Source organism: Symphalangus syndactylus, chromosome 10, assembly GCF_028878055.3.
Source record: "Symphalangus syndactylus isolate Jambi chromosome 10, NHGRI_mSymSyn1-v2.1_pri, whole genome shotgun sequence".
In the NCBI taxonomy this organism is placed as follows: Eukaryota; Metazoa; Chordata; class Mammalia; order Primates; family Hylobatidae; genus Symphalangus; species Symphalangus syndactylus.
In genome coordinates, this window is record NC_072432.2 from 11,415,670 (window position 1) to 11,443,012 (window position 27,343).

Sequence of the window (27,343 nt, forward strand, 5' to 3'; positions counted from 1 at the left end):
TAGCTTTTTGAGGAACTGCCAAAACAGACTCTGTTTTGCACAGTGGCTGCACCTTTTGACATTCCTACCAGCCATCTGTGAGCATTCCTATTCTTTTTCTTAAAGTCATTTTAATGTGTATGAAGTAGTATCTCATTGTGGTTTTGCTTTGCATTTCTGAAATGACCAGTGATGTTGATGTGTTTGTTGGCCATTTGACAGGACCTTTGTATGTTATTTAAAACTATTAAAAACTATAGAGGATACCAGGCTGGGTGCCGTGGCTCACGCCTATAATCCCACCACTTTGGGAGGCTGAGGTGGGCAGATCATTTGAGGTGAGGAGTTCGAGACCAGCCTGGCCAACATGGTGAAACCCCATCTCTACTAAAAATACAAAAATTAGCCGGGCTTGGTGGTGGGTGCCTGTAGTCCCAGCTACTTGGGAGGCTGAGGCAGGAGAATCACTTGAACCCGGCAGGCAGAAGCTGCAGTGAGCCGAGATTGCACACTGCACTCCAGCCTGGGCAACAGAGCAACACTCCATCTCAAAAAAAAAACAAAAAAGAAGCAAAAAAAAAACCACCAAAAAACTATAAAGGTTTTTGGTTATGTAGATTATAGCTAGCAATATTTATATTTATAATAAAAACCAAGACTTTTTAAAAAATATCATTTATTCTTTTATAAACAATAGCAATAAATTGATTATATGTTAACAGCAGAGTGATGACATCATCACGTATCACATAGCTTCTGGAAAATTCCACCATACACTTTTGAGAGAAGGAGAGAGAAATGGTCAATAACATCTTAGTATTATCATGGAAAAGTTTTGATCTTACAGACCCCTCAACACCCAAAAGGAGTAATCAATTCTACTCAAGTAAGATTTAAATATATATATATTTTTTCTGGTCTGAGATTCTTTTCAACTTTACTCAGAAAACATATACCTGAAGGGGGAGGGGGAGGGTGCGCAGATGAGTCTGTTTGTATGTGGTTGGTCACAGAAAAGACAGAAAATAGTTGTTTAATCTGAATCTGGACCCTGCTGAAAACTGCCGTTATTTTTCATAACACTCTCCTGCCCCTTCAGAAATGAAAACTGGCTGATAGTTTCCCAAATGAATAATTTTCGTTAATCTTAATCATGTGATGTTGTTGAGTTAGAATGCTGACTCAACTGATTCGTGAGGGGACATCTTGCACCAGATATGGAACCAGGACTTCCACCGAAATCTTAGCTCTGGAAGTTGACTTTTGTCGTGGGAGTTGAGAGTGGGTGGGCGTGCAGAGCGATAACACAGTGGTTCTCAAAGTGTGTTCTTGGAACAGTAGCAGCAGCAACAGCACCTGGGAATTGTCAGGCACACAAAACGTTTGGCTCTATTCCAGACCAACAACTCAGAGACTCTGGAGATGGGCCCAGAGAACTGTTTTAACAACGCCTCCAGGTGATTCTAATACGCTGAACTAAGAACTGCTGGTATGCTCTTCTTTTCTTTTTTTCCTTAAAGATAGGGTCTTGCTCTGTTGCCCAGGCTGGAGTGCAGTGGTGCCATCATGACTGACTGCAGCCTTGAACTCCTGGGCTCAAGCAATCCTCCTGCCTCAGCCTCCTCAGTGGCTAGGACTACAGGCGTATGCCACCACATCCAGCCAATTTTTAATTTTTTGCAGGGATAGGTCTTGCTATGCTGCCCAGGCTGGTCTCAAACTCCTGGCCTCAAGAGATGCTCCCACCTTGGTCTCCTAGGGAGCTTGGGTTACAGGCCTGAGCCACCGTGCCAGGCCCGATATGCTCTTTTCCGCGGTTACGTTCTGCCAGTGTGACCTCCATCCCTTCTCCCTCTTCACTTCCTTCTTTCTTTCCTTCCTTCCATAAACATTGAATGTACGGATCCCTTTTTGGTGTTTTTAGACACTTCTCAGGAAACGTACACAGTGATTTGCACAGTGTGTCCACCTGTAAACATCAAATTAGTGCAGGCCACATTCAGGGGATCATTCATAGCAATCCCAAAGAAACTAACTCCTAAAGAGGCCAATTAGTAATTCACAGGTAAAACCTTGGTAAGTATGACTCTCTGCCTCATTCATCCTTCTGTTCCTGACATTGCCTCATGGGTTTGGCTGCCCCGTTTTGAAGTTACCCAAAGATTATTCTGCCATGGCCTCTGTTTTTTAGAAATCCAAGACTGAAAGCTCAGTAGAAGGGGGTTAGCTTAGAGGATTGAGCCAAGGGTAAAATGATTTCTGGGTAGCAGCCCAGAGTTCTTGAAGGATGTTCATTAGGCAACGTGAATGGGAGAATCAGCAGTCAGAAGCGGCTGAGAAAGGAACCACGCGGACGATGTCCAGTTGTATAGGGTAGAGTGTGTGTGTTGTGTATTTACATTAGTGCTAGGGCTTTCCTTGGGATTCCCAAACTGGGAAGTTGGAATGAGATGAATGTAAACCTACTTCTCTTCATACTACATATAGGGTGGAGAGAGTTCCATACCATTCATGCTTTAATGAACACATATACATGAAAATAAGATGGAGAGTTCTAGTGGTTTTGACCTTCCTCTTCAATGGCGAAATTGCTATTTAGAAGTGGGTAGTGCTCGCTCTCTGATGGGACTGAGCTGGCGTAGAGACAAGGTTGCCACTGCCCCGTGTCCTGTGATGTGACTTCAGAGCTTCCAAAACCCAGGCAAGCACAAGGCATGTCTCCTGGGCGAGCATTTAGCACCTTTGATTTCGCTTGGGCTTCATGACTTCTGTTGTCTGTCCTCGGCTTCTTACCAAGAAGTTCTTGTTCTTTTGGTTTTCTAGATTGTTCTTCTACTCTTCTTCCTGTAGTGGTGTAACAAAGTCACGGTCATATGTGTAACATGGCACCAAAAAAATGTGGTCCCCACTCTAAACCCAGTGCACGCGCCACCATGCCTGGCTAATTTTTGTATTTTTAGTAGAGGTGGGGTTTCGCTATGTTGGCCAGGTTGGTCTCGAACTCCTGACCTTGTGATCTGCCCGCCTCGGCCTTCCAAAGTGCTGGGATTACAGGTGTGAGCCACTGTGCCTGGCCTAAGTTTTTATATAGCAGCCAATAGCTGTGGAACAGGAATAATAAACAGCAGCTAACTGTGCTAAATGATTTGCACGCTGTCAAGCATTTAGTTTCTAGCCAGCACTGTGCTATAGAACTTTCTGAGATGATGGAAATCTTTTGTAGTTGTGCTGTCCAATAACACAAACACCTGTGGCTAGGGAACGCTTGAAATGTGGCTAGTGCAACCGAGGAACTGAATTTTTAATTGTATTTAATTTATTTCAGTTTAAAGACACTTAAGCATCCACAGGTGGCTAGTGGCTACTGTATTGGACAATACGGTCTTAGCCTTTTCCCAGTCCTTATTTGGCTCATGTGAATTTCTAATTACTCCCTACTTTGCACAGAGTTCCCATAGCACAAGACTCCAAGCAGAGGTGTGCTGGCGATGTTTAACAAGCAGCTCTCTGATGATGGCTGCCTATCTTCCCTGGTGTAAATCCTCCCTCCACACCCGGCTTCCAGCTGGCAGTGTGACATCACTGATCACACAGTTGGGAAGAGATGCACAGTAGCCACTGTCAAACAGTATTTCCCCCATGCAGGCACAATAGATGTAAACCACCCAGGGAACAAAGACAACAGTAAAATGTAGCAAATAATTAGGAAGTGATCAGTTGTAAGTAATTCTTGCCTTTGTTTTTAATATATTTATTGAATTGTAAATTTAAATACTTTAATTTTGTTTTTTTTTGAGACAGCGTCTCAATCTGTCACCCAGGCTGAAGTGCAGTGGCATGATCACAGCTCACTGCAACCTTGAACTCCTGGACTCAAGGGATTCTCCCACCTCGCCCTTACCAGTAGCTGGGACTACAGGTATGTGCCACCATGACTAGCTAATTTTAAAATGTTTTTGTAGAGACAAGGTCTCGCTTTGTTGCCCAGGCTGGTCTCAAGCAAGCCTCTCACCTTAGTCTCCCAAAGTGCAGGAATTACAGACAGGAGCTGCTGCCCCCAGCCTAAATACTTTAATTTTCCATAATGGCTAGGCTTAAAAACCGGTTTGCAGAAGTCCTGAAAATTTAACCACTGGCTCTCACAAGCCACTGTGAGCCTTCTGTAGCACATCACGGGCTCCTGGTCATTGCCCAAAACAAACAAAAAATATTTCCCCAAACAAAACTCTCTTTGGCTGGGCTATGGTAATCTTTGGGTAATTCAAATGCAGCATTTCTGTTGCCACAAGAGGGCACCATGAGTTGATACCAGATTCTAGGAAGGATTTTGGACAAACTGACTAGAGGGGTCATTTCTATGTATGTTTGAGTCTCCCCAAAGATTGTAATTCTGGGAGACCTTGTGGGAACTCACATAGGTTCACACAGTTATTTGTTTCACAACATAAACACTGAACCATTCCTACTTCCAAGTAGCTTTGTCCTCTGGGCCCGAAGACTTTTGGTCTTCAAACTAACAATGAAAAAAATCCTTGCGAGGTGTTAAGGCTTGTCAAGTGTTCAGCCTGAGGAAGGAGAGGATGCAAGTACTGAGTACACCTACAACATGTCAGCCACGTCACATCCTTCCCCTCCTGGAAGCCTAAAATGACACCTTAGGAATCAGCTAACCCCTTAGAGAAACTGGTAGACTGTTGGTTATATGAATCATTCCTGCTACAATACCCCTGGGGGGCTTATCATTCACACTGCAGTAATTTATACTTTTTAATTCCCATGATGAAAATTAGAAGTATGTTATGGACCTGATGACCCATATAAGAAGGGAAGAGATTTTATTTTTCTCTCTGGCTGGGCTAAGCACTTCAGTTTTGGGGGAGTGGATCTGTATTTTCTCAGGGTCTTACTGTGGAGTTTGTATTAGGGTTGGCCAGAGTGTATGCCGGCAGGGGTCAGGGAGGCTAATCAAGAGAGAGACAGAGTGAGTTTCTAGAGTTTACTTTTTCTTTTTCTTTCTTTTCTTTTTTCTTTCTTTCTTTTTTTTTTTTTTTTAAACAGAGTCTTGCTGTGTCACCCAGGGTGGAGTGCAGTGGTACGATCTCAGCTCACTGCAGCCTCCGCCTCCTGGGTTCAAGTGATTCTCCTGCATCAGCCTCCCAAGTAGCTGGGATTACAGGTGTGCACCACAACACCTAGCTAATTTTTGTATTTTTAATAGAGACGGGGTTTCTTCATGTTGGCCAGGCTGGTCTCGAACTCCTGACCTCAAGTAATCCGCCCGCCTCGGCCTCCCAAAGTGCTGGGATTACAAGCGTGAGTCTGGCCAGCTTCCCTGATTCTTAATGCTGTTAGCCTAGTGCGGTGATCCTCAGAGTCTGCTCCCTGGAACCGCAGCATCAGTTAGCATCTGATAGAAATGCAGATTCCCAGACCTAAGCAAGACGACTGCATCAGAGACTCCACAGGTGGGACCCAGCAATCTGTGCTTTAACAAGCCCTCCAGATGATTCTTTCAACAAATGTTTTTAAGTTGACACATAATAGTTATACATATTTATGAGGCACGTAGGGATGCTTTGATACCTACAACGTACAGTGATCAGACCATGGTATTTAGCATATCCATCATCTCAAACATTTATCATTTCTTTCTGTTCCTACAGATGATTCTGGTGCTAGTTCAAGTTTGAAAACCAATGGCCTGGTGTAGGGTTGTCAAACCTGGATGCATATGTATTAGATACATCTGAGGGGCTTTACAACGTACGACTATCCCAGACATAAAAGGCCACATGATTCCATTTACACGAAATGTCCAGAATAGGCAAATCCATAGAGATGGGACATAGAGTGGTGGTTTCCCAGGGCTGGGGAGAATGGGGAACTTGGCAGTGTGGGGCTTCTCCTAGGAATGATGGAAGCGTTCTGGAATCCGTGGGGATGGCTATACAAGATTGCAAACATACTAAATACCACTTACTGTGGTTTGAATAGATCGCCAGAGCTCAGGTGTTGGAAACTTAATTCCTAATCCAGCAAGGTTGACAGGTGAGATCTTGAAGAGGTGATCAGGTCATGAGGGCTCTGCCTCATGAATGGATTAATGGTGTTATTGCAGGAGTGGGTTTGTGATAAAAGCTGAGTTCAGCCCCTCCTGCTCTCTCTCTTGCTCTCTTGCCCTTCCGTCTTCTGCCACAGGATGACGTAGCACAAAGGCCCTTGACACGTGGGGGCCCCTCGACCTCAGACTTCCCAGCCTCCAGAACGGTAAGAAATAAATCTCTGTTCTTTATAAGTTACCCAGTCTCAGGCATCCTGTTACAGTAGCACAAAATGGGCTAAGACACCACTGAACTGTATACTTTATGACAGTTAAATGATGAATTTTATCTCAATTAAAAATAGGTACTGATGTCTTGGGCTCACCCCCAGAGATTCTGATTGGAGCCCAAGCATTGATATGTTTTACCTTTTTTTTTTTTTTTTTTTTTTTTTGAGACAGAGTTTCACTCTTGTTGTCCAGGCTGGAGTACAGTGGCGCAATCTCGGCTCACTGCAACCTCTGCCTCCTGGATTCAAGTGATTCTCCTGTCTCAGCCTCGCAAGTAGCTGGGATTACAGGTGCCCGCCACCATGCTCGGCTAATTTTTGTATTTTTTAGTAGAGACAGGGTTTCACCATGTTGTCCAGGCTTGTCCTGAGCTCCTGACCTCAGGTAACCACCTGCTTGGCCTCCCAAAGTGCTGGGATTACAGGCATGAGCCACCACACCTGGCCTATCTTTTAACTTTTTAAATTATTATGCTGTTTTGGCTGAACAATCTACATAAGCTACAAAAATATTTCTTATTGCAACAAATTTGTTCTTCTATTGTTGCAAATGAAGATTCCCCCCAAATTCAAAGTGGGTCACAATGGTTTTGGTGACAGGATTTCCCTCTTGTAAACCCCTCTTAAAAGATGTCACAGCTATGAATAACACCGAGCCACAGGAGAAGCACAGCCCTTTGGACTGCCTTCCTTTTCCTGTGGCATTTACTTATATCTTGCCACTCACTGGTATTTTAGAAGACTCTCCTGGATGTTCTAAGATACATCCAGGGTTGAAAATCTGAGTTAATGCAAAAAGACCACACATGGGTTACATTCCTGGTCAAGGGGATGCCGGTGTGAGCTTCTGTGGACGGGAGGGTGGGGAGCACAGGATAGGCAAAGCTCAGCATAGATGCTGCCCTGGGTCCTCTATAGGTAGGGGCTGGGTGAGAAAATCATGGGCTCTAGATTCAAGTTGCAGTGCTGGTCTCTGCTGTGCCATCTTCTTCAAGCTGTTGCCTCTCTCTAGGCCCAGCTATTCCAAAGGTTTCTGAGAAGGTAGATTTCAATAATGTTTATAAAACAAGCATCAAGCCTGGTGTATAGTGGGTGCTCAATGAATGTGAGGCTCCTTTGCCTTCCCGTTTCCCTGGTGCTTTAATTTTTTTTTTTTTTTTTTTTTTTTTTTTTTTTTTTTTTTTTTTTGAGACAAAGTCTTGCTCTGTCGCCCAGCTGGAATGCAGTGGTGAGATTTCTGTTCACTGCAACCTCCACCTTCCAGGTTCAAGTAATCTTCCCGCCTCAGCCTCCCGAGTAGCTGGGATTACAGGCGCCTGCCACCATGCCCAACTGTTTTTTTGTATTTTTAGTAGAGATGGGGTTTTGCCATGTTGGCCAGGCTTGTCTCAAACTCCTGACCTCAGGTGATCCACTCAGCCTTGGCCTCCCAAAGTGTTGTGATTACCAGCGTGAGCCACTGCACCCGGCGGTGCTTTCATTCTTTTTGACTGACTCTTTCCGAGGCATGGATTGGCCTCTCCCTTTGCCACTCCCTGAACTGCAGGTGATTAGAGAGAGCATGGAGGGGGTGTGGGGGGGGGCAGGGCGGGGCTGGGTGCAGGACTTTGATCTGACTGTGTGCTACCTTGGTGATGCCACACTTACTGTCTCCGCTGCCAGGTGAGCCCACTCAGGAGGAGGACGCTGATCAGCAGGAAAACACAGCCGGCCACTGTCAATAGAGAGAGGCAGTTCAGCAAAGGGCCCTGGGCTTGGCATGGGGGCAGCAGGAGCCAGGGCCACAGGGCAGGCTGAGGACATCCCCAAAGAGCAAGGCGGAGGCTGCAGCCTCTCCTCCCCGTCTCAGGAGGCAGGTCCCTCCCCATGGGATTTCCTAGGAGTCCTGAGGAACAGGGCAGGGAGGACAGGGTGAGGGTGGAGGGAGCTTCCCCTCAGGCGGCACCCTTCTCTCACACAAGCCCCTCAGAAAGGCTCAGAGGCCAGGCCTCATTTGAGGACACCGAGAGCGCCTGGTAAAAGAAATGTTGAAATATGAAGATGATGAGAAGCACATTAATGTCTCCTGAAAGGGTTCAGGTTTTCCAGACGCTGCTCTGCTGAGGTTCTGGAGGCTGACATTTATTTACTTTCCAGGCAGATGCAGACTCAGAGTCTGTTTTTCCCTCCTACCAGGAAACGATGGCAGTGTTTCTGGAAGCCTGTCCTCTCTGCCTGACTACATGGCTCCTTCCTCCCACTCTTGACCCCTGGCAGAGGCCTGGGGTACAGCCCTTCCAGATCAGCTTGAGAGAAGCTGATAGGGCTGACTTGAGACTTCGCTCACAGCATCCTGTAACTGGTTCATGGGATTCTGAGTTATGTCGGTATCTGGATTAGTCTTTCACTCACACATTTTGCAGTGTAAGGAAGGGGTCCTTTCAGTCAACCAACCAACCTACCAATCAACTAACCAACTAACCAACCTACTAACCTACCAACCAACTAACCAACCAACCAATCTACCAATCTATCCACCAACCAACTCACTAACCAATCAACCAACCAGCTAACCAACCAAACTACCAACAAAACGACCAACGAACCTACCAATCTACCACCCTAACAACCAACCTACCAACCAACCAACCTATCAACTTACCAACCAACTTACCAACCAACCAACCTATCAGCTTACCAACCAACCTACCAACCAACTAACCAACTAACCCACTAAACTACCAACCAACTAACCAACCAACCTGTCAATCTACCAACCTACCAACCAATCAACTAACCTACCAATATACAAACTAACCTGCCAACCAAGCAACCAACCAACTAACCAACTAACCTCCCAACCTACAAACCAACTTGCCAATCAACTAACCAACCTACCTATCAACCTACCAACCAACTAACCAACCTACCAGCCAACCAACTAACCAGCCTACTAACCAGTCAACCTGTCCATATCTCAGCCTGGTGTACATTTTGTCCACAAAGCCAGTGCCCCACTCACCTGCTACCTGGTACTCTGTTGTAAATATGAACGTCTCCATGGTTGCAGCCACTTCTGTCTGTATTTGAAAATCTGTGAAAAAGAGATAGACACTCCTGCTACCTTGACTTTAGGACAGCACGAGGCTAAAGGAAGTCAGGGCGTCTCTGTGAATGAAAACCTCAGAGGCTGGTGGGAGACACATGGTGGTGGTGAGGGCAGGTGTTCCATCTCTGCCTGGGGACCGTGCTTGGTCCTGGTCCTGGGTTCCCTCTTTCTGACACTTGCTTTGGGGCCTGTAGGTCACTGAGGCCCTGTCCCTGCTCAGAAGGAGAGGAGGCTGCTGTGGGCTTCTCCCCTACAGGTCACCTCTGCCTATCTCCCTGAGCCTGGCTCCTGGCCACCCCTGCCCTTTTGGACTAGGCCTCTGTGGTCCAGCGTTTGTCTTCTCCCGCACCTGTTGTTGTGACGAGGCAGGAAGTCTCACTCTCAGGACGGCCTTCGGGGCTTGCCTGAGGCTTCTCTTCACCTGGGGGAAACAGTGAGTGATGCTGGTGGAGCTAAAGACAGGAGTCAGGGCCTCACTCCCACCCCGCCTGCCCCAGGCAGCCGGCCCCAGATACGCCCGAGGAGGCAGGAATCCTGGTGTGGGCACTTCTCCGGGGATGCCACCCCACATGGTTCCACACCAGGGGCACTGGGAAGCGGTGAAGTGGTCTCAGCAGAGCAGCTGAGGCTGAATTCTAACTCTGACCCTGGCTGTCCCCAAAACTCTGAGCAATGCTTTCTCCCCAGCCTCCCTCCTCAGTCCTTTCCATCTGTGACTTGGAAACAGGTCATAATAATACGAACGCCATTGAACCATTGGATGGAGCAGAGATGCACTAAGGGACAGCTGTTTCTGTGCCAGGATCTCCACTCCTCCTGAGGGGTCGGCAACCCTGGCTCTGCCCTGCCTCTCACCCTCTTCCAAGGAAGCAGCAGGCATTCCCTGGCTGTCAGGGTGGCCCAGGGAGGCAGCTAAGGGAACACAACAGCCTCCCTAGGGAACCCAAAAGAAGGACATGGAGTATGAGAAGTGCAGTGAGCAAGAAAACCAGGAATACTTGTGGTTGAATGTAAGTCACTTTTTTTTTTTTTTTCTTTGAGACAGAGTCTTGCTGTTGCCCACGCTGGAGTGCAGTGGTGCAATCTCAGCTCACTGCAACTCCACCTCCTGGGTTCAAGTGATTCTCCTGCCTCAGACTCCCAAGTAACTGGGATTACAGGCACCCACCACCACGCCCAGATAATTTTTGTATTTTTAGTAGAGATGGGTTTTCACCATGTTGGCCAGGCTGGTCTTGAACTCCTGACCTAAAGTGATCTGCCCGCCTTGGCTTCCCAGAGTGCTGGGATTACAAGCGTGAGCCACCATGCCCAGCCTGCATGTAAGTCACTTTTGATTGTCGCGATACTAATAAGATTTCAGAAGGAAGACAGCAGGAGACCTCGACCTCCGTGGGCTGAGTGTTTGCGTGTGTGTGTGTGTGTGTGTGTGTGTGTGCATGTGCACTGAGTAAGTCCCGACTCTGCACATTTTATGTTTATTTTTACAAGCTCAGCTGGGGAATGGCACAAGGGGAAGGAGCATGCTGACCGCGGAGCGCTGTTCAGATCGTGCATTTACACGATCACCAGTAAGAGGAAAAATGTGTGAGTGGGAAACTGGACTTTCTCTTGGAGCCAGAGGAGGCCTTGGTGGCTTAGAGAAGTAGTGGACTCAGGACCAACTATGAGGCAGCATCTAGGGTGCTTAGGAGAGATCTTTCCTTCTCTTCTGTCTCCAACCTTTCTCCCCACTCAGGGCACAGGGGGACCTTCATTGAAGGAGCCCTTAGAGTCCGTCTGGTCTATTTAATTTTTTTTTTTTTTTCAGAATGAGAAAAAATGGAAGCCCAGGGAGATCAAGGGGCTTGTCCAAGGACACACAGCAGGAGAGGTCAGGGATTCTACCCTGGTCAGCCTGATGGAGGAAAGCAATGTTGTGGACCCCAGAAGGCAGCCACCCTACCTGGAAACTGACTGGTCTCCGTTTCACCTGTGCATATGAGCTGGGGCTGGGTCCACCTTGTCTTCCCATGGGTCATTTTGCAGATGCTCTCAGCAGGACCTCTGTGTAGAGCCCTGTATCCCTGGACGCACTGGTAGTAAACCGTCTGCCCCACCACGAAATGATAAATTCTCTCTGCGGCTTCATTTTCCCATGGTGGAGGTTCCCTGCAGTGACCTGGAAGATGGAAAGAACACTCTGAAGGTAAGTTGGGTACAGCACTGCGAGCAAGTCCAGGTTGCCTCTTGCTAGGGACTGGACCTTGGTTCTCACTCTTTTGACTGCTTGCTCATCCTTTCACTCAACCAATATACGTTGGGAATGTCGGAGCGTAGGGAAGTTTGCTAGGCCCTGCAGGAAAGCATGAAGACCCTGTCACTCCTGCAAGGGGCTGACAGCGGATTGCATAATAAAGGCATGTGAAGGATAGCAGACATTGGCAATGGGAACACAGAGGAATGAGCGATTCATTCTGGTTGGTGCTGCCCCGAGAGAGGAACGCCACAGCTGCCTCTTGGAAGACAGTGCAGGGGTTGACATTGGACAGGAGTGGGTGGGGCAGGCTGAGACACAAGGGCAGGCTCAAGCCTATTTGGGCCAATGGAGCATGAAGACCACCTTGGATTTCTGCTGGACAAGTGAGGAAGCGCATTCTTGGGGGCAGCGGGGGGGCATCTTGGGATGATGGCGGAAGGACTAGGGACAACACCAAAGCCAGGAGGAGGGAGGGGCTGAGGGAACCTCAGAGAAATGGAGCACCATCTCTGATCAAGCCACATCTGAAGGTTGACACATGTGCGCCCTTTCAAGATGTCTCAAAATTTCCCATCCCCAGAACTTTCCACTCACCCAACTACATCCCAGGCCTGACTGACCTGTGGCCTGAGACCATGTCTTCTTCTGATTAAATCTCCTAATTCCCCACCCACAGCCCCCAACCTGGACATACGGAATTGTATGTGCCCTCTAACCCCAGCCTGTGAAACTGTACACGCGCCCTGAACTTCCAGACTCTCCCCAACCCTGCATACCCAACAGAGCCTCTGCCCCAGCAGGAAGCTGGGTGGCCCTGTCCCAGGCTGGCTTCTGCCATGTGGCACCTTGAACATCACGACTTAACTTGTGTTTTGGTCTCAGGATAAAAGGTTGTTTGACAGCCAGTACAATTCATAACTGTCTGAACATGTTTGAATTGGGTTTGCTTCTTTCCAATGAAAACACCCAAACTGAGACAATCTTCGAAACATCCCTCAGGCAGAGCCAGCCTTCGAGAAAGGACAACAAGCATTGGCCTCTCTGAAGCCTTCCAATAACTGTGCAGGGTGATATGGGGGAAGTAGAACAAAACAAACAAATGTGCTTGGAAACACCATTCTGGGACAAAGTCGGAGGGGGAAGGAGTAAGAACATCGTGTTGCAACTGTGCTCCTAGATTAGTCTGTTTTAAAAAATAAAATAATGGAAGCTGTAAGTAAATTCAAACTCTTTTAAAATAAGCAATCAGCAGAAAGTTTCCTCATCTAATCTGGGAGACCTGAGGTCTGATTCCAGCCATAGTACGTGAGCTTAGCCAAATCTTTTTATCTTTTCTGCATCTCAGTTTCTTCAGTAAATTGAAGTAACCCTTCTTGGTCCTGACTGATTGTATTACCAGGCTCAAATGGGATGGTATCTGATACAGTTCTTTGTAAGGCTGTAAAATCGGCAAAGGGCTCTGAAGTCTCCTAAGGTTAGCCTGACCTTAGAAAGCTCAATTCTTCCTAGCAGGTTCTGTTTTTCTTTTTCCTTTTTTGTTTTGTTTTTTGAAGGGGGACAGAGTCTTCCTCTGTCACCCAAGCTGGAGTGCAGTGGTGCAATCTCGGCTCACGGCAACCTCTGCCTCCTGATTTCAAGCAATTCTCGTGCCTTGGCCTCCTGAGTAGCTGGGACTACAGGTGCCCACCACCATGCCCGGCTAAATTTTTGTATGATTGTAGAGACAGGGTTTCACCATGGTGGCCAGGCTGGTTTCGAACTCCTGAACTCAAGTGATCTGCCCACGTCAGACTCCCACGGTGTCGGGATTACAGGTGTGAGTCACTGGGCCCAGCCCATTTTCTTGACACCATGACTGAATCCCGATTCAGTCATGGGAAAGCTAAGGGCAGACAAGGGACAGCCACAGTGCCCACTCATGCACAGACTGCTGGCCGGGACGCATGTGTCTGGAGCTTTTGAGACAAGTGTGGCATGCACATTTTACAACCTTGCCCTGGAAGAAATACCGGGAAGCAAATAATTGTTTTACTGCGCGTTGTCTTGTGCTTAAGGGGAAGATGCAGAGCGTTTCCTTGAGGGCAGGGATTGTTGTTACACTCTTGTTTGTGTCTTCTATCAGCAGGGCCTGGCACACAGACCCAACAGACGCTTTTAAGTTGAGTTGAATTTGGGTTGAATTCTGTTTGGCCAGTTACCAAACCAGGGAGTAAGCCCAGACCTGGACTGGCTGCTGTCAGATTGGCTTGTTGCTGAGCAGACAGCCTTTGAGCAACTCTGCACTAGTTCTTGTCTGCAATGATGTCTTGGGAGGAGGGAGCCACATGCATGTGTTTATAGAAGGCAGGGCAGACTTTCTTCCTTTGGGTACACATCATCGGCCTGCAAGAGAAGGGTATCCTCGCAGGAGTTAGCTGGAGGACAGATTCATCTCTCACCTGGAAGGCTCGCTTGGTCCACCGGCTGCATTGGACTTTGCATTTCTGTGGTTTTTCTTTCTTTCTGTTCTTCAGGTTGAGGTGTCACTTGTTTCGTTGTGTTCCGAGCGGCTAGAAAATATAGATGGAATGATGCAGATAATTTCACAAATGCTTCACAGAAAACACTGTTCATGTATTCATTCACTTGAGAAGTACACCTGTCCAGTGCCCACGATGCATCTGGCGGTGTCTGGCTGCTGAGCTTACAAATATGAAACCAGAGCATGCCCTCCCAGCACTGGCCTCTGGGTATTCAAGTGCACATGGCAATGCCCACGACGTGTTTTTGAGCGTGTGGATGCATGTCTGTGTATGTCATGTATGTTATGTGTGTATGTGGGTGTATCTCACCAAAAGGGACTCCTTGACTCCTTGCTTGCTATCAATTGTCTCTGCGTTGTTTGACAGCAGCAGGAGTGGTCTCACTCCACAATGCAATGATCCTTTGCTCCCTAAGGCCGTTCAGAATGCTTAAAGTTAGAGACGCCATCTTAACACAATGACAAGGAAACTTCTAGAACAGCCCTCTCTATTGTGAAGAGTTTGGCAAAGGAGTTGAGTCTGAGTGCCTCAATGAGGAGGGTGATCAGAATTCTAGCTCAGGATAAAAGAGGGCGTCTAGGTCAGTTGTGGTGGCTCACACCTATAATTCCAGCACTTTGGGAGGCTGAAGCAAGAGGATTGCTTAAGCCCAGGAGTTTAAGACCAGCCTGGCCAACATGGTGAAACCCCATCTTTGCTAAAAATAAAAAAATTAGCCAGACATGGTGGTGCACACCTGTAGTCCCAGCTACTCGGGCAGCTGAGGCATGAGAATCACTTGAACCTAGGAGGTGGAGGTTGCAGTGAGCTGAGATTGCACCACTGCACTCCAGCCTGGGCGACAGAGACTGTCTCAAAAATAAAAATAAAATTGTATGGCTGGGCACGGTGACTCATGCCTGTAATCCCAGCACTTTGGGAGGCTGAGGCGGGCAGATTACTCGAGGTCAGGAGTTCAAGACCAGCCTGGCCAACATGGTGAAACCCCATCTCTATTAAAAATGCAAAAATTAGCCAGGCATGGTGGAGGGTGCCTGTAATCCCAGCTACTCGGGAGTCTGAGGCAGGAGAATCACTTGAAGCTGGGAGGCAGAAGTTGCGGTGAGCTGAGATCGCGTGCCATTGCACTCCAGCCTGGGCAACGGAGTGAGACTCTGTCTCAAAAAAAAAAAAAAAAAAAAAAAAAAAATTGTGTTTAGCAAATGACTATTTCAGGAACCACTAAAATTAGTTATCCTGTACACTGGACTGGCTCATTTGTGTCTATAGGGCTGAGTGAACAAAAGCTGGGCTCTGTCTCACTCTTTGCTGCAGTTCTCTTGTTCTTGGTAGTCACAGAAGGGACACTTACCAGAGCTTGTGCATTGACATTGGTTGTCCCAGGACGAGTGGCTAGAGTTTCCTGTACAGAGCATATAGGGTGACCCGCTTTTTATTCTGCGGAAACCTCTCTTGCATTCACAGTTCAACATGGTTCCTTCCTTGTAGGCCACGGCTTTGAATGTGGCATGTGCGATCTCTGGCGGGTCATCGTCACAGAGCTCTGCAAAGCAAAAGAAGCCTCTTAGGAACTCAAGAGGCCCCGGGCAAGTACTCACATATTTAATCCTATAATGACTTAATCACATATTTCTTCACTTTATTTAAAAGATGGCATGCCCTACTTTTTGTGAGAAAGCAACTAAGGCTGCTACCATTGTTCTTTAGAAAACTTTGTATCAGAGCTGGCTCAAAAGTTAACTACAACCAAAGCACAGTGTATTTCAAATTAGATGAGTAGAAATTAATGAGGTTTTATTCTGAATATGCCTCATGTCAAGCAAGGACGGAGAGAGGAGGGTCAAGGAATGTGAAGAAAGGAAGGAGCAAAGTTACGTACATTTAATTGAGGGGCAAAATGTGTCTGTGCAAAATACTTTTTAGGATATACGAATTGTTAGACTTTCTATAATTAATGACTGCGCCATTTTTTGAGAAATATACAGAAAGTGCTTCACTCAATGTCTGGCAAATAGGAAATGTGTATTTCTCACCCACCTGTCCACCTCTGAGTTCACCAAATACCTTCTTACATTATGAAGACCTTACCATCCCTCAGCCTGAAAAATGGACTCTGGTGTCTCATTAAAGGCACCAGATACAGTGGTCAAACATCAAACTATTAAAAGGAAAAGTGGCACAGACCTAATCAGAAAAATAATTCCATTGCCTACTTTGCAACAAGTTCTCTGCTTTAAGAGATTAGATTTTGGGGGGAAATATCACATGCTGGATAAAGGAAGTGGACGGGGAGATGACAGGGACAGGAAGAGGCAGGAAAGCAGGAGTCTGTGGCCTCTCCATCGATGGAAGCCCACACGGAGGCTGATCACGGCTGCTGGCTGTACTCATGGCTGTGGGTTGGCCGGTTGTGTATTGGTTGTTCAGGTTGAGTGAAGCTTCTCTGTGCCCTTAGACTCTGCCCAGCACCTTGTTCTCCGGAAGACCAACCCCATCCAATGGCTCAGGACTCTCCTGTCTCTCCTAAGAACTGAAGGTAGGGAGGCTGGGTGCAATGGCTCATGCCTGTAATTCCAGCACTTTGGCAGGCCAAGGCGGGTAGATCACATGAGATCAGCAGTTCAAAATCAGCCTGGCCAGCATGATGAAAACCACAGTCTCTACTAAAAATACAAAAAAATTAGCCAAACGTGGTGGCATGTGCCTGTGGTCCCAGTTACTTGCGAGGCTGAGGCAGGAGAATCGCTTGAACCCAGGAGGCAGAGGTTGCAGTGAGCCGAGATCATGCCACTGCACTCCAGCCTGGGAGACACAGCGAGACTGTCTCAAAAAAAAAAAAAAAAAAGCCGAAGGTAGGGAGAAATCAGACAGCTTGGCCCATCTCTAACCAACAAGGGACTAAGCAAAAGCAATTTAAATGGGCTCCATGGGCCAGAAATTACAGTGGAAAAGGCAACATAAGCACTGAATAAATGCTGGTAATCTCATGATAAGTCAACAGCAGCAGCATGGTGGGAAGGGAGAAAGATGAGTTTCTGACTTCTAGCTCCAGCAGCTTACAAGCTACATAGTTTTATTATTTTACTTCTCTAAGGCTCAGCTTCGTGGTGTAATAATTATTATTTTATTGATTTAATGATTATAGCAAATAATATACTAAGGTAACTTGAAGAAAGCCCGGAAAATAACAGGCATGGAATAGATGGTAGTTCTGTTCCTTTCCTTTTTCTCACTGTCCAGAAGAAGAGAATGGTAATTCAGATAGAGGCTGGACTGAAGTTTACCTTAACCTTTAACTCCTGCAAAAGGTTGTCTCTCTGTACTTCTCATATCACTGGTACCATTTGTTGGCACTTATTATAGATCAACACCAACCAATATTTTAAGTATCAGAAGATAAATCTGTTGCTAAAGCAAGACAGGGATAATAATTAGAAAAACCAGTGAAGACTTCTGCTTCCAGCCATCACAGAGTAACTGGGACCAAAACTTACGTTTCTGCTGAAACAGCTATAAAACCAGCCCAAATGTATGCAACAAGTGCTTTCAGGTACTAAACAACAGCAGCTCAGGACTACATGATTTGGGAGGAGGGAAACACATGAGAGGCGCCCACTATTGCCCTGGCTTCCTTCCTGGGGTGCTTTCCTCCCAGGCAGCACCCAGGTGGAACCCAAGCAGAGTGGTGGTGTCACTGATGTGACATGACTGGGATTTGTGGGGTGGAGCTCTGGAGAGGGCACTGCATGAAGGGTGCCCCAAAAATATGTATAGGGGTCCACCTCCCTAGGTTCTTAGCCAAGAGCTGGTCTGAATCTGAACAGGGCAGAACTCAGTGAGACTTAGCCCTGATTGTCCATTGTGAGAGCTGAGAGAAGAGTAGTTATACTAAGTTTTATTTACGAAAACAGGTGTCTGAGCTGTGGGTTGTAGTTTTCCAATCCTGCTCTAGAGAAAGAGACATCCCTAGAATGAATTTCAAAACCAAAATAGACCTACCCTTACAAAGATTAAAACCAAGCCTAATAGACAAGAGGATGCACTAGTCATTTAACTGCCTGTTAGAGCAAAATGCATTACCTTTTAAAGGACCACAAGATAATCCAGACCCTTTATAATGTATAGTTCATAATATCCAGCAAGTTAAAAGAAAATCTAGACATGTGAAGAAACAGGAAAATGTGACTTACTTGACCTACTCAAAAAAGTGCTCAATAGAAACAGACCCGTAAAATTGGGTGCAGTGGCTCATGCCTGTAATCCCAGCACTTTGGGGGCACAAGGCAGGTGGATCACCTGAGGTCAGGAGTTCGAGACCAGCCTGGCCAACATGGTGACACCCCATCTATACTAAAAGTACAAAAACTCAGCCAAGTGTGGTGGCACATGTCTGTAGTCCCAGGTACTTGGGAGGTGGAGGCAGGAGAATTGCTTGAGCCTGAGGGGTGGAGGTTGCAGTGAGCTGAGCACCCCCGCCTGAGTTACAGAGTGAGTGAGAGTCTGTCTCAAAAAAAAAAAAAGGCCCCTAAAATGACCCAGATTTTGGAATTAGCACAAAAGGAGTTTAAAACCATTGTAATAAGTATGCTCAATGACTTAAAGCAGAGGTCAGTAAACTACGACCTGCAGATTTGCTGCTATTTATTTATTTATTTATTTATTTATTTATTTATTTATTTTTGAGACAGAGTTTTGCCCTTGTTGCCCAGGCTGGAGTGCAATGGTGTGATCTTGGCTCACTGCAACCTCTGCCCCCCAGGTTTAAGTGATTCTCCTGCCTCAGCCTCCCAAGTAGCTGGGATTACAGGCGTGCGTCAACACGTCTGGCTAATTTTTGTGTTTTTAGTAGAGATGAGGTTTCACCACGTTGGCCAAGCTGGTCTCGAACTCCTGACCTCAGGTGATCCACCTGGCTCGGCCTCCCAAAGTGCTAGGATTACAAGAGTGAGCCACTGTGCTCAGTGGTTTATTTTTATAAACAAAGTTTTATTGGAAGAAAGACACACCCATTTATTACATTTTGTCTATGGCTGCTTTTCTGCTATAATGGCAGAGCTGAGTAGTTGCAGTGGAGTAACATTGCCAGGTAGTCTAAAATATTTATTCTCTGGCCCTTTCAGAAAAAAATTGCCAACTGCTAATTTAAAGAAAAAATGATTATGAGTGAAACAATAGGATATCTCAGTAGATAAATGAAAACAAGTAATATTTTTTTGAGATGGAGTCTTGCTCTGTTGCCCAGGCTGGAGTGTAGTGGTGCAATCTTGGCTCACTGAAACCTCTGCCTCCAAGGTTCAAGTGATTCTCCTGCCTCAGCCTCCCAAATAGCTTGGATTACAGGCACATGCCATCATACATGACTAATTTTTGTATCTTTAGTAGAGATGGGGTTTCACCATGTTGGCCAGGCTGGTCTCAAATTCCTGACCTCAGGTAATCCACCTGCCTTGGCCTCCCAAAGTGCTGGGATTACAGGTGTGAGCCACCATGCCCAGCCAATATTTTTAAAAATAAGAAATTAAAACTAAAAGTTACAATATCTGAAATGAGCCTAGCCAGGGCTTGAAGGCAGATCAATAGAAATTATCCAAACTGATGAACACAAGAAATTTGAAAAAGAATGGACCTTTGGCATGCTGTGAGACAATATCAAATAACCTAACCTACATTTAATCGAATTCCCAAGGATAGAGGAGAGAAAGAATGGAGCAGAAAAAATATATGAAGAAATAATGGCCAAAAATTTTTGAAATTTGATGACAGATACTGATTTACAGATGCAGATGTTCACTGCACCAAGCAGGATACATATAAAGAAAAGCACATCTAGATACATCACAGCTAAACTGCTGAAAACCAAAGATAATGAGAAAATCTTAAAAGCGGCCAGAGGGAAAGGACACATACCTACAGGGGAACAATGATGAATAACAACTGACTTCTCAACAGAAACAATGGAAGCAGAAAATAATGGCACAACATATTCAAAGTTTTAAAAGAAAAAAACCTGTCAGCCTTGAAATCTACCTAGAGACTATATCCTCCAAAAATGAGGGTGAATTTAGTATACTTTCAGATAAAAGAAAGCTTAGAGAATTATGGCACATCTGCATTAGGCTAAAGAAAAATTTTCAAGCAACAGAGAAATTACACTAGCTAGAAACATAAATCGACATGAAGTAATAAAGAACACTGGTAAATATTTAGATAAGTGAAAAGACCACTTTTTGTTTTTAACATCTTTGAAAGACAACTGTTTAAAACAAAAATAATAATATGGTACGGTGGGTTCTGTTGAACATGTCAATGTAAAATATACAGCAGTTCTAGTATAAAAGTTAGGAGAATGGAATTGTACTGTTTTATGTTTTTATATCATATAGAAAATGGTACAATATTAAGTAAGTAGATTGTGATAAGTTAAGGATGCATACTGAATAGCCTAGAGAAACCACCAAATAATACCACAAAGAGTGTAGCTAAAAAGAATATTAAATTTGTTTGGTTAGCCAAACTGAAGAGAGAAAAGGAAGAAAAGAGTAATAAAAATAGAAAAGGAACAACTAAGAAACAGATAGCAAGAAGGTAGACTTGAAGCCAACCCCATCAGTAATTACATTAAATATAAATGGACAAAAATCCATACTTTAAAAGATAGAAACTTTCAGACTGGATTAAACAGCAGGGCCCAACTATATGCTGTCTTCAAGAGAACACACTTTAAATACAATAAAAATGATGGGTTGAGAAAAAAGGATAGAAAAAGATATAATCTACAAAGATAAACATAAGGAAGCTGGTATGGTTATATTAATATCAGGAAGTAGATTTCAAGATAAGGAACATTATTCTCAGAAAACATGATTGTTTACATAAAATTACTGAGGAATCTGCACAATGACTACTAGAATTTAGCAAGTTAGCAATTTCAGTATATATATGTGTATATATATGTATATATGTGTGTATATATATGTATATATATATATATATATATACATCACTTGTAGTTAGTTCTATATACTGACACAACCAATTAGAAAATTAAAAATTTAAAAACAATTGTATTTACAATTACATCAAAAAACATAAAATGTTTGTAAATAAGTCTACCAAAAACTTGTAATACCACTAAACTGAAAACTCTGAAATATTGCTGAGACATATTTTAAAAGAATTAAGCAAATGGAAAAATATACTATCTTTATAGATTGGAACATTCATTTAAAAAATCTATTCACCTTAAATTGATCAATTAATTCAAGGCAACTACAGTTTAAAACTCCAACACAATTTTTAGTAGAAATTCGGAAGTTATTTCTTTTTTTTTCGTGAAACAGAACAAGATTATATTTCAATATACAACTTCTGTATAACCAAAAAATAAAACACCATAGTAAAATGAATGAGAAAAAACATATTTGCAATTCTAGACAAAATGTTAACATCTTTAATCATAAATGAACTCTTCAGAAATCAGTACAAAGAGACTAACATTACAAGGGAAGTGAAAATAAAAGGAACAGAGGAAAATGGAATAGCACAAATGAGTTATAAGGCTATATGAAGATGATGTAGTTAATGTTAATAGCTGAGAAAGCAATTTCATTATAAATTATATTATCGGTCCTTACAAATATTGATCATCTGATGTTTGTACAGCTTTAGGAAATGAAGAATTCTCAAATACTGTGGAAACTTACTAGAGTCATGGGCAGTTTACTCAAAAATGTAGATTTTGGAATAAACTTGGCCCCAGCAGTTCCAAACCATAGCAGTCACTCCAACAAAGTAATTAGATACACACCCACACACATACACATACATGTTTACTATATAGAAAATGTATAAGTAATATGTCATCCCCCCAAAACTACTTATGTATCAACTGGTTTATAAAAAATTGGCTGTGGGGCAGAAGTAGAGAAAAGGCACTTAAGTAAAAATACTACATTTCACAAAATTCTATGTCCTTCGAATTCTTATGAAACATTTTTAATGAATCAATTTTATATTTACCCTGTGATTAGTGAAAATTATAAATATATGCACTTCCTACTTATGAAAGCACTGAGATGAAGCCCTTTAAGTTCTACTATCCTGATTTCTTTGTTCAATAATGTCTGTCATTCCAGCTCCTGAGATATGATCCAACAGCAACCATGAAAACAATCATCGTGCCTACTTAAAATTCACTTCAATGACACTCTTTAGATCACTTTCCAAAAGTGAGCTTTCTCAGTTTTTTACATCTGCAAGGAGTGTCCACTGAAACAAACATGAAGAGTGTCTCCATACATCATGTAAAAGCATTTTTAGATTTTGGTGAAGATGATGGTACAAATAGTGGCACAGTTTCCCTTTTTCAGTCATCACAGGAAGTTATTTCTAAAAGCTCCTTAGAAACACAAAAGACCTAGAATATCTAAGACAATTGTCAATGTGTACACATTTGGAGGATTCATGACATCTGATATTCAGGCTTTCTATAAAACTATGGAAATCAAGGCAGCATAGTATTAGCATAAGGACAAAGAGTAATGAAACAGAGCAGAAAGTCCTGAAAAGGACTCAACTCATGTTTGTTCAACTGATATTTTTTAAACAAATAAATGTGCCAAGGAAATTCAATGAGAAAGGAAAAATCTTTTCAACAAATGCTTCTGGAGCAAATGGATAAATGTATGAGAAAAAACTCACATCTTATGCAAGAATTTTATCATATATAAAGATAAAGATCTATGTACTAGGTCTATACCTTATAGATGTAACCATAAAAGGCAAAACTACAAAGATTTCAGAAGAAAATTAAGGCAAATGAGTTTGCAAGTTGGAGATAGGCAAAGATTGCTTATAAAGGATGTAAAAGCACTAACTATAAAAGAAAAAAATTGAGAATGTCTACTCATCCAGAGACATTAAGAAAATGAAAAAGTAGACCACGTATGGTGGCTCACGCCTGTAATCCCAGCACTTTGGGAGGCCGAGGAGGGCAGATCACAAGGTCAGGAGATCGAGACCATCCTGGCTAACACGGTGAAACTCTGTCTCTACTAAAAATACAAAAAAATTAGCCAGGCATGGTGGCATGCACCTGTAGTCCCAGCTGCTGGGGAGGCTGAAGCAGGAGAATGGCGTGAACTTGGGAAGTGGAGCTTGCAGTGAGCCCAGATTGCGCCATTGCACTCCAGCCTGGGCGACAGAGCGAGACTCCATCTCAAAAAAAAAATGAAAAAGTAAATGATAAACTGAGAGAAAATATTTGCAATATATATATATATATTTGTCACAAATACTTGTGTCGGAATATATAAGGAAAAACAAAGCAATAGTAAAAGGCAAACAGCCCAATAAATGGGCAAAGACTTGAACAGTCACTTCCCCAAAGAAGATACATGACTATCAATAAACACTTGAAAGTATGTTTAACATCAGATATCAATAAAGTGCAAGTCAAAAACCATGATGAGATAGCCCATTGGGGAAATGGAGGAAATGGATAAAAGACTGATACATCAAATACTGGAGAGGAAGTAGAACTACCGGAACTCTCTTACATTACTGGTGGCAGTGTAAGTAATGTAATTACTTTGGAACACTATTCGGAAGTATTTTGGCCAGGCATGGTGGCTCACACGTGTAATCTCAGCACTTTAGGAGGCTGAGGCAGGTGGATCATTTTAAGTCAGGAGTTCAAGACCAGCCTGGTCAACATGGTGAAACCCTTTCTTTACTAAGGAGGCAGAGGTTGCAGTGAGCTGAGATCATGCCACTGCACTCCAGCCTGGGCAACAGAGTGAGATTCTGTCTCAAAAACAAACAAACAAACAAAAAAACAAAAAAAGAAAGTATTTTTATTGAAGTTAAATATATACCTACCCTACAATTCAGCAATTCTACTTCTAGGTATTTATCTAAGAGGAATGAAGGGATGTGTCTACAGAAAGACTTTTATAAAATATTTATAGTAACTTATTTCTTTTATTAAGCCCCTTCCATTGTAGGACATAGAAGCTTTATTAATAATAACCAACTCAATAATTCAAATATCCATCATTGGGAGAACAGACAAATAGCTTATGATATAGTCATACTATAGAAACCACTCAAAAATAAAAAATAATGAACTATTGATACAGGCAATATTGATCAATCTCAAAAATGTTGTGTTGAACAAAATAAGCTAAACATGAAGTAGTGTATACACTTTGCTTTCGTTTATATGAAGTTCAAAAAAAGACAAAAGTTATATCCAGAGACAGAAAGCAGCCAGTGGTTTCTTGTGGTAGGTGGGTATTGACCAGAAGGCAGAAGTGATGAAAACGTTTTTGCAGCTGTACACATTTGTCAAAACTCATCAAATTGTATGCCTCAGATCTGTGCATTTCTTTATAAGTAATTTTAACTCAGCAAAATCAACGAGAAGCATACTTAGCAACTCTTTTGTAATTATTCATTAGCACAAATAGCCAGGATTGACCTCAGATGTTTTTGGAATCTGAGATGCCAATCACAAGCCGAGAACATTTCTAAACACATCAATTTGAAAAGAAGGAAACAAATTGTCTTGGAAGCTATTTTGTGCCCTTAGAAACTCTTGAATTCCATGAGAGTGCGTTTTTCTAGATGAGGTCATGGGCATTTTCAGAGTCATCATAAATTAGCCTGAGTGTCTGAAGAGGTCATGTGGGGACAAGGGGAAGTTCCAGAACTTCTTATTCTCACAGACTTTCCTTACATAAAGAATCTTTCCTGGAATTTTAGGAACATGACACCTCCAGGTCTGTAGCTCAGTAACCACTAAAGAGCTTGGCTATAATCCTTTTCCCTGAAAGGCCTTGCCAGGAAGTGCCAAACATCACCTGAAGGCAGCAGGAGGTAGAAGAATGTGTGGAAAGGTACGCTGGAGGGTTGCTCTTTTTCAATCTAATAGGAATAAATTTGGGATTTTTTTTTTAGCCCTTCTCAGTGTAGTGTTATAAAAGCAGCAACAGAACAACATCCAAAAAAAGAATAAAAAATAATTTGTCTAAAAGTCTTGCACAGTAATAACAAAGGAGGATTCCATTTATATGACTCCAAAATGTTGAAATCATCTTTCCCTATGTTATCATTCTTTTATTTTTTAAGACAGCATACAACTGTCCTCATTCTCTAGTTTTACTCACTAACAATGCTAAAAATTACTTCTCAAAATTCAGCTAACAAGGGCTTTTCTCTGCCTTTACACTTCCTCCTATCTTTCCAGACCCACTTCCTGCTTCTCCCAATGGGTCTTCTCTACATAAATCATTCTCTTCCGGAATAGTTTCCAATTCCCAGCTCTACGCACTCCCCCAGCTCACACCACAAGGGACCTGGGAGCTTGGGAGGCAGACAGAATTTTCCTTAGAAGAGGGGAAGGGGAATATTTTTCTCCCTGTTATTTTAAACTATTGGCACAATTCTGGATGTAGACGTCACCTTCTTTTCTGAGAGTATTTGATGTGTCTGGTGCCTACGGACTGGGAAAATTTGAGATGATCAATTCGGGAGTTGGAGGTGGGGGTGTAGGGTGGTAAACACTCAAGGCTCAGAAATTGGGGCTCCCAACCCTGCACTAGGGTCTCACCCAAAGGGGTTGGCACAGGGCTGAGAAGCAGTGGGGCTCCTGTCCACCCTGTCCATCACCTACTCCCACGAGGCAACTGAGTGGTATTTAGTCTGCAGGACTAGCCCAGAAACTTGAATGGGACCCTGAGAAAGCCAGGGGTTCCTTGCGCCCCCGCTAGGGACTTTCTGTTTGCCCTGGGTCTCCCTGTGTGGGCAGGGATGGAGAGTCAGGGCCTGCCTTCATGGCAGTAGGCTCTGAGTGGGCAACTGGCAGCAGGCCAAGTTCTAGGTGGGCTTCCCAAAGCCACATTCAGGCTGGACAGAGCTGCTCTCGCAGACGGTTTCTGTGGGCTGGATTTTCTCTGTTGCACACATGCTTAGTATCTGTCTCTCCCTTTGTTCTGAGTGGTGGGCCCCACGTGAGGCTCTGAGCAGGCTGTATCTCTATTCTGGCAATAAAAGTACTCTGGACACTGTTAAGGTGAGAAAAGAAAAGAAATCGGGGCTCCCAGGAGGAGAATCCTGAACCACGGGGTCTGCGGTGATGGGGCCTTCCTCTTTAGTTTTTGTGCCTTTTATGTGGACAGAGGGGAAAAGAGACAGCCAGCTGTTATCGTTAATCCTGAAAATGCCGAGGGCTTTGGCCTGGGACCTACACCAAGACAGAGTCAAACCGAGCTCTTCTGGTGTTGAGCGTGTTTCACATCTTACGTTGGCTTTTGCTGTGGATGCTCATTAGACAGACACGGGCAGAATCCCACTTGTTCCTCGTCCTTTTCCACCTCACCTCCATCATCGTGGCTGAAATACACGATCTTGGGTATATCTTTCCTTGTGGATTTGTTGCCTCTAGGAGTTCTGTATGCAGCTGAAGGGTAACACTCCTTGGGAGCTTTTGCTTGTCTGGCTGACGCCTTGGCAATCACAAGTGACAGTGACGGAGAGCCACCTTCTCTGGAATGCATCACGGAACAAGTCTGGGAGAACAGAGGGTGCAGATGAAGGGCCCTCGACAATGCTTCTCTTTGCACTGTGGGGTTTCCCCTTCAAAGGATTGCTAAAGATTCAACTTCTCTGTCTCCCTGTGTGCCCGCTAGAAAGGGAAAAGCCAGGCATTTGTAGTCCTCCTGTCATAGATGACCAGAACGACCTCACCCAGGACAAACAGCGACAGATTTAGGAATTCAAGCCAGCTTTTCTGACTCCCAGGCACCTGCTCTCTCCTTTCGAGTGTTCGACTCCACTCTGTCACTCGTCACTCTTCCCAGAAGGACAAATGTGCAGCTTCTACGTCTTGGATTTCAAATAAAAGACGAGGAACTTCGTGAAATGAGGTGGTCTTTGCCTTCGGCGTCACTCTCTGCCCCTCCTGGCAAGAGGCCCCATTTTCTTGCCACTGAGGTTAAGTGAAAACAAAACAAAACAAACAAACAAAAAAGAGGCCCCGCCCCATTCACAGTAAAGATAAACAGCAGCCTGGGCAGGCCAGCGGCTCTTCCCTGACGTGGAATCATGAGACCTCTTTCTTCGATTTTGCCACATACCTGCAGTTCCACTCCCATAATCTGAAAGCTGTCCCTTTAATTTTTACCA

General features: G+C 44.2%; 1 protein-coding gene and 1 non-coding gene across 9 annotated transcripts in view; both read right to left on the reverse strand.

Moving 5' to 3' along the window:
• Window positions 1-638: 638 nt before the first annotated feature.
• The window catches only part of IL2RA (interleukin 2 receptor subunit alpha), a 53,410-nt gene continuing 26,705 nt past the window's right edge, over window positions 639-27,343 (reverse strand). The window contains exons 2-9 of one of the 8 annotated variants that reach the window (XR_008660637.2): window positions 15,510-15,701; window positions 14,075-14,185; window positions 11,343-11,558; window positions 9,747-9,818; window positions 9,311-9,382; window positions 7,957-8,023; window positions 4,446-4,544; window positions 639-2,823 (exon numbers count right to left, since the gene is read on the reverse strand). Coding sequence is in view for 6 of the 8 variants with exons in the window: in XM_063610066.1 (XP_063466136.1) it covers window positions 5,348-5,411; window positions 7,957-8,023; window positions 9,311-9,382; window positions 9,747-9,818; window positions 11,343-11,558; window positions 14,075-14,185; window positions 15,510-15,701 (794 nt within the window). In the remaining 2 variants the exon portion in view is untranslated. Of the gene's footprint in view, window positions 2,824-4,445; window positions 4,545-4,721; window positions 5,412-5,959; window positions 8,024-9,310; window positions 9,383-9,746; window positions 9,819-11,342; window positions 11,559-14,074; window positions 14,186-15,509; window positions 15,702-27,343 lie in introns of those variants that run through there. The other 7 variants (XM_055296439.2, XR_010113799.1, XM_063610066.1 and 4 more) reach the window with 7 other exon arrangements.
• LOC129492422 (small nucleolar RNA SNORA14) lies at window positions 6,938-7,076 on the reverse strand. Its single transcript, XR_008660871.2, has one exon. It is a non-coding gene; the product is annotated as a small nucleolar RNA SNORA14 (small nucleolar RNA).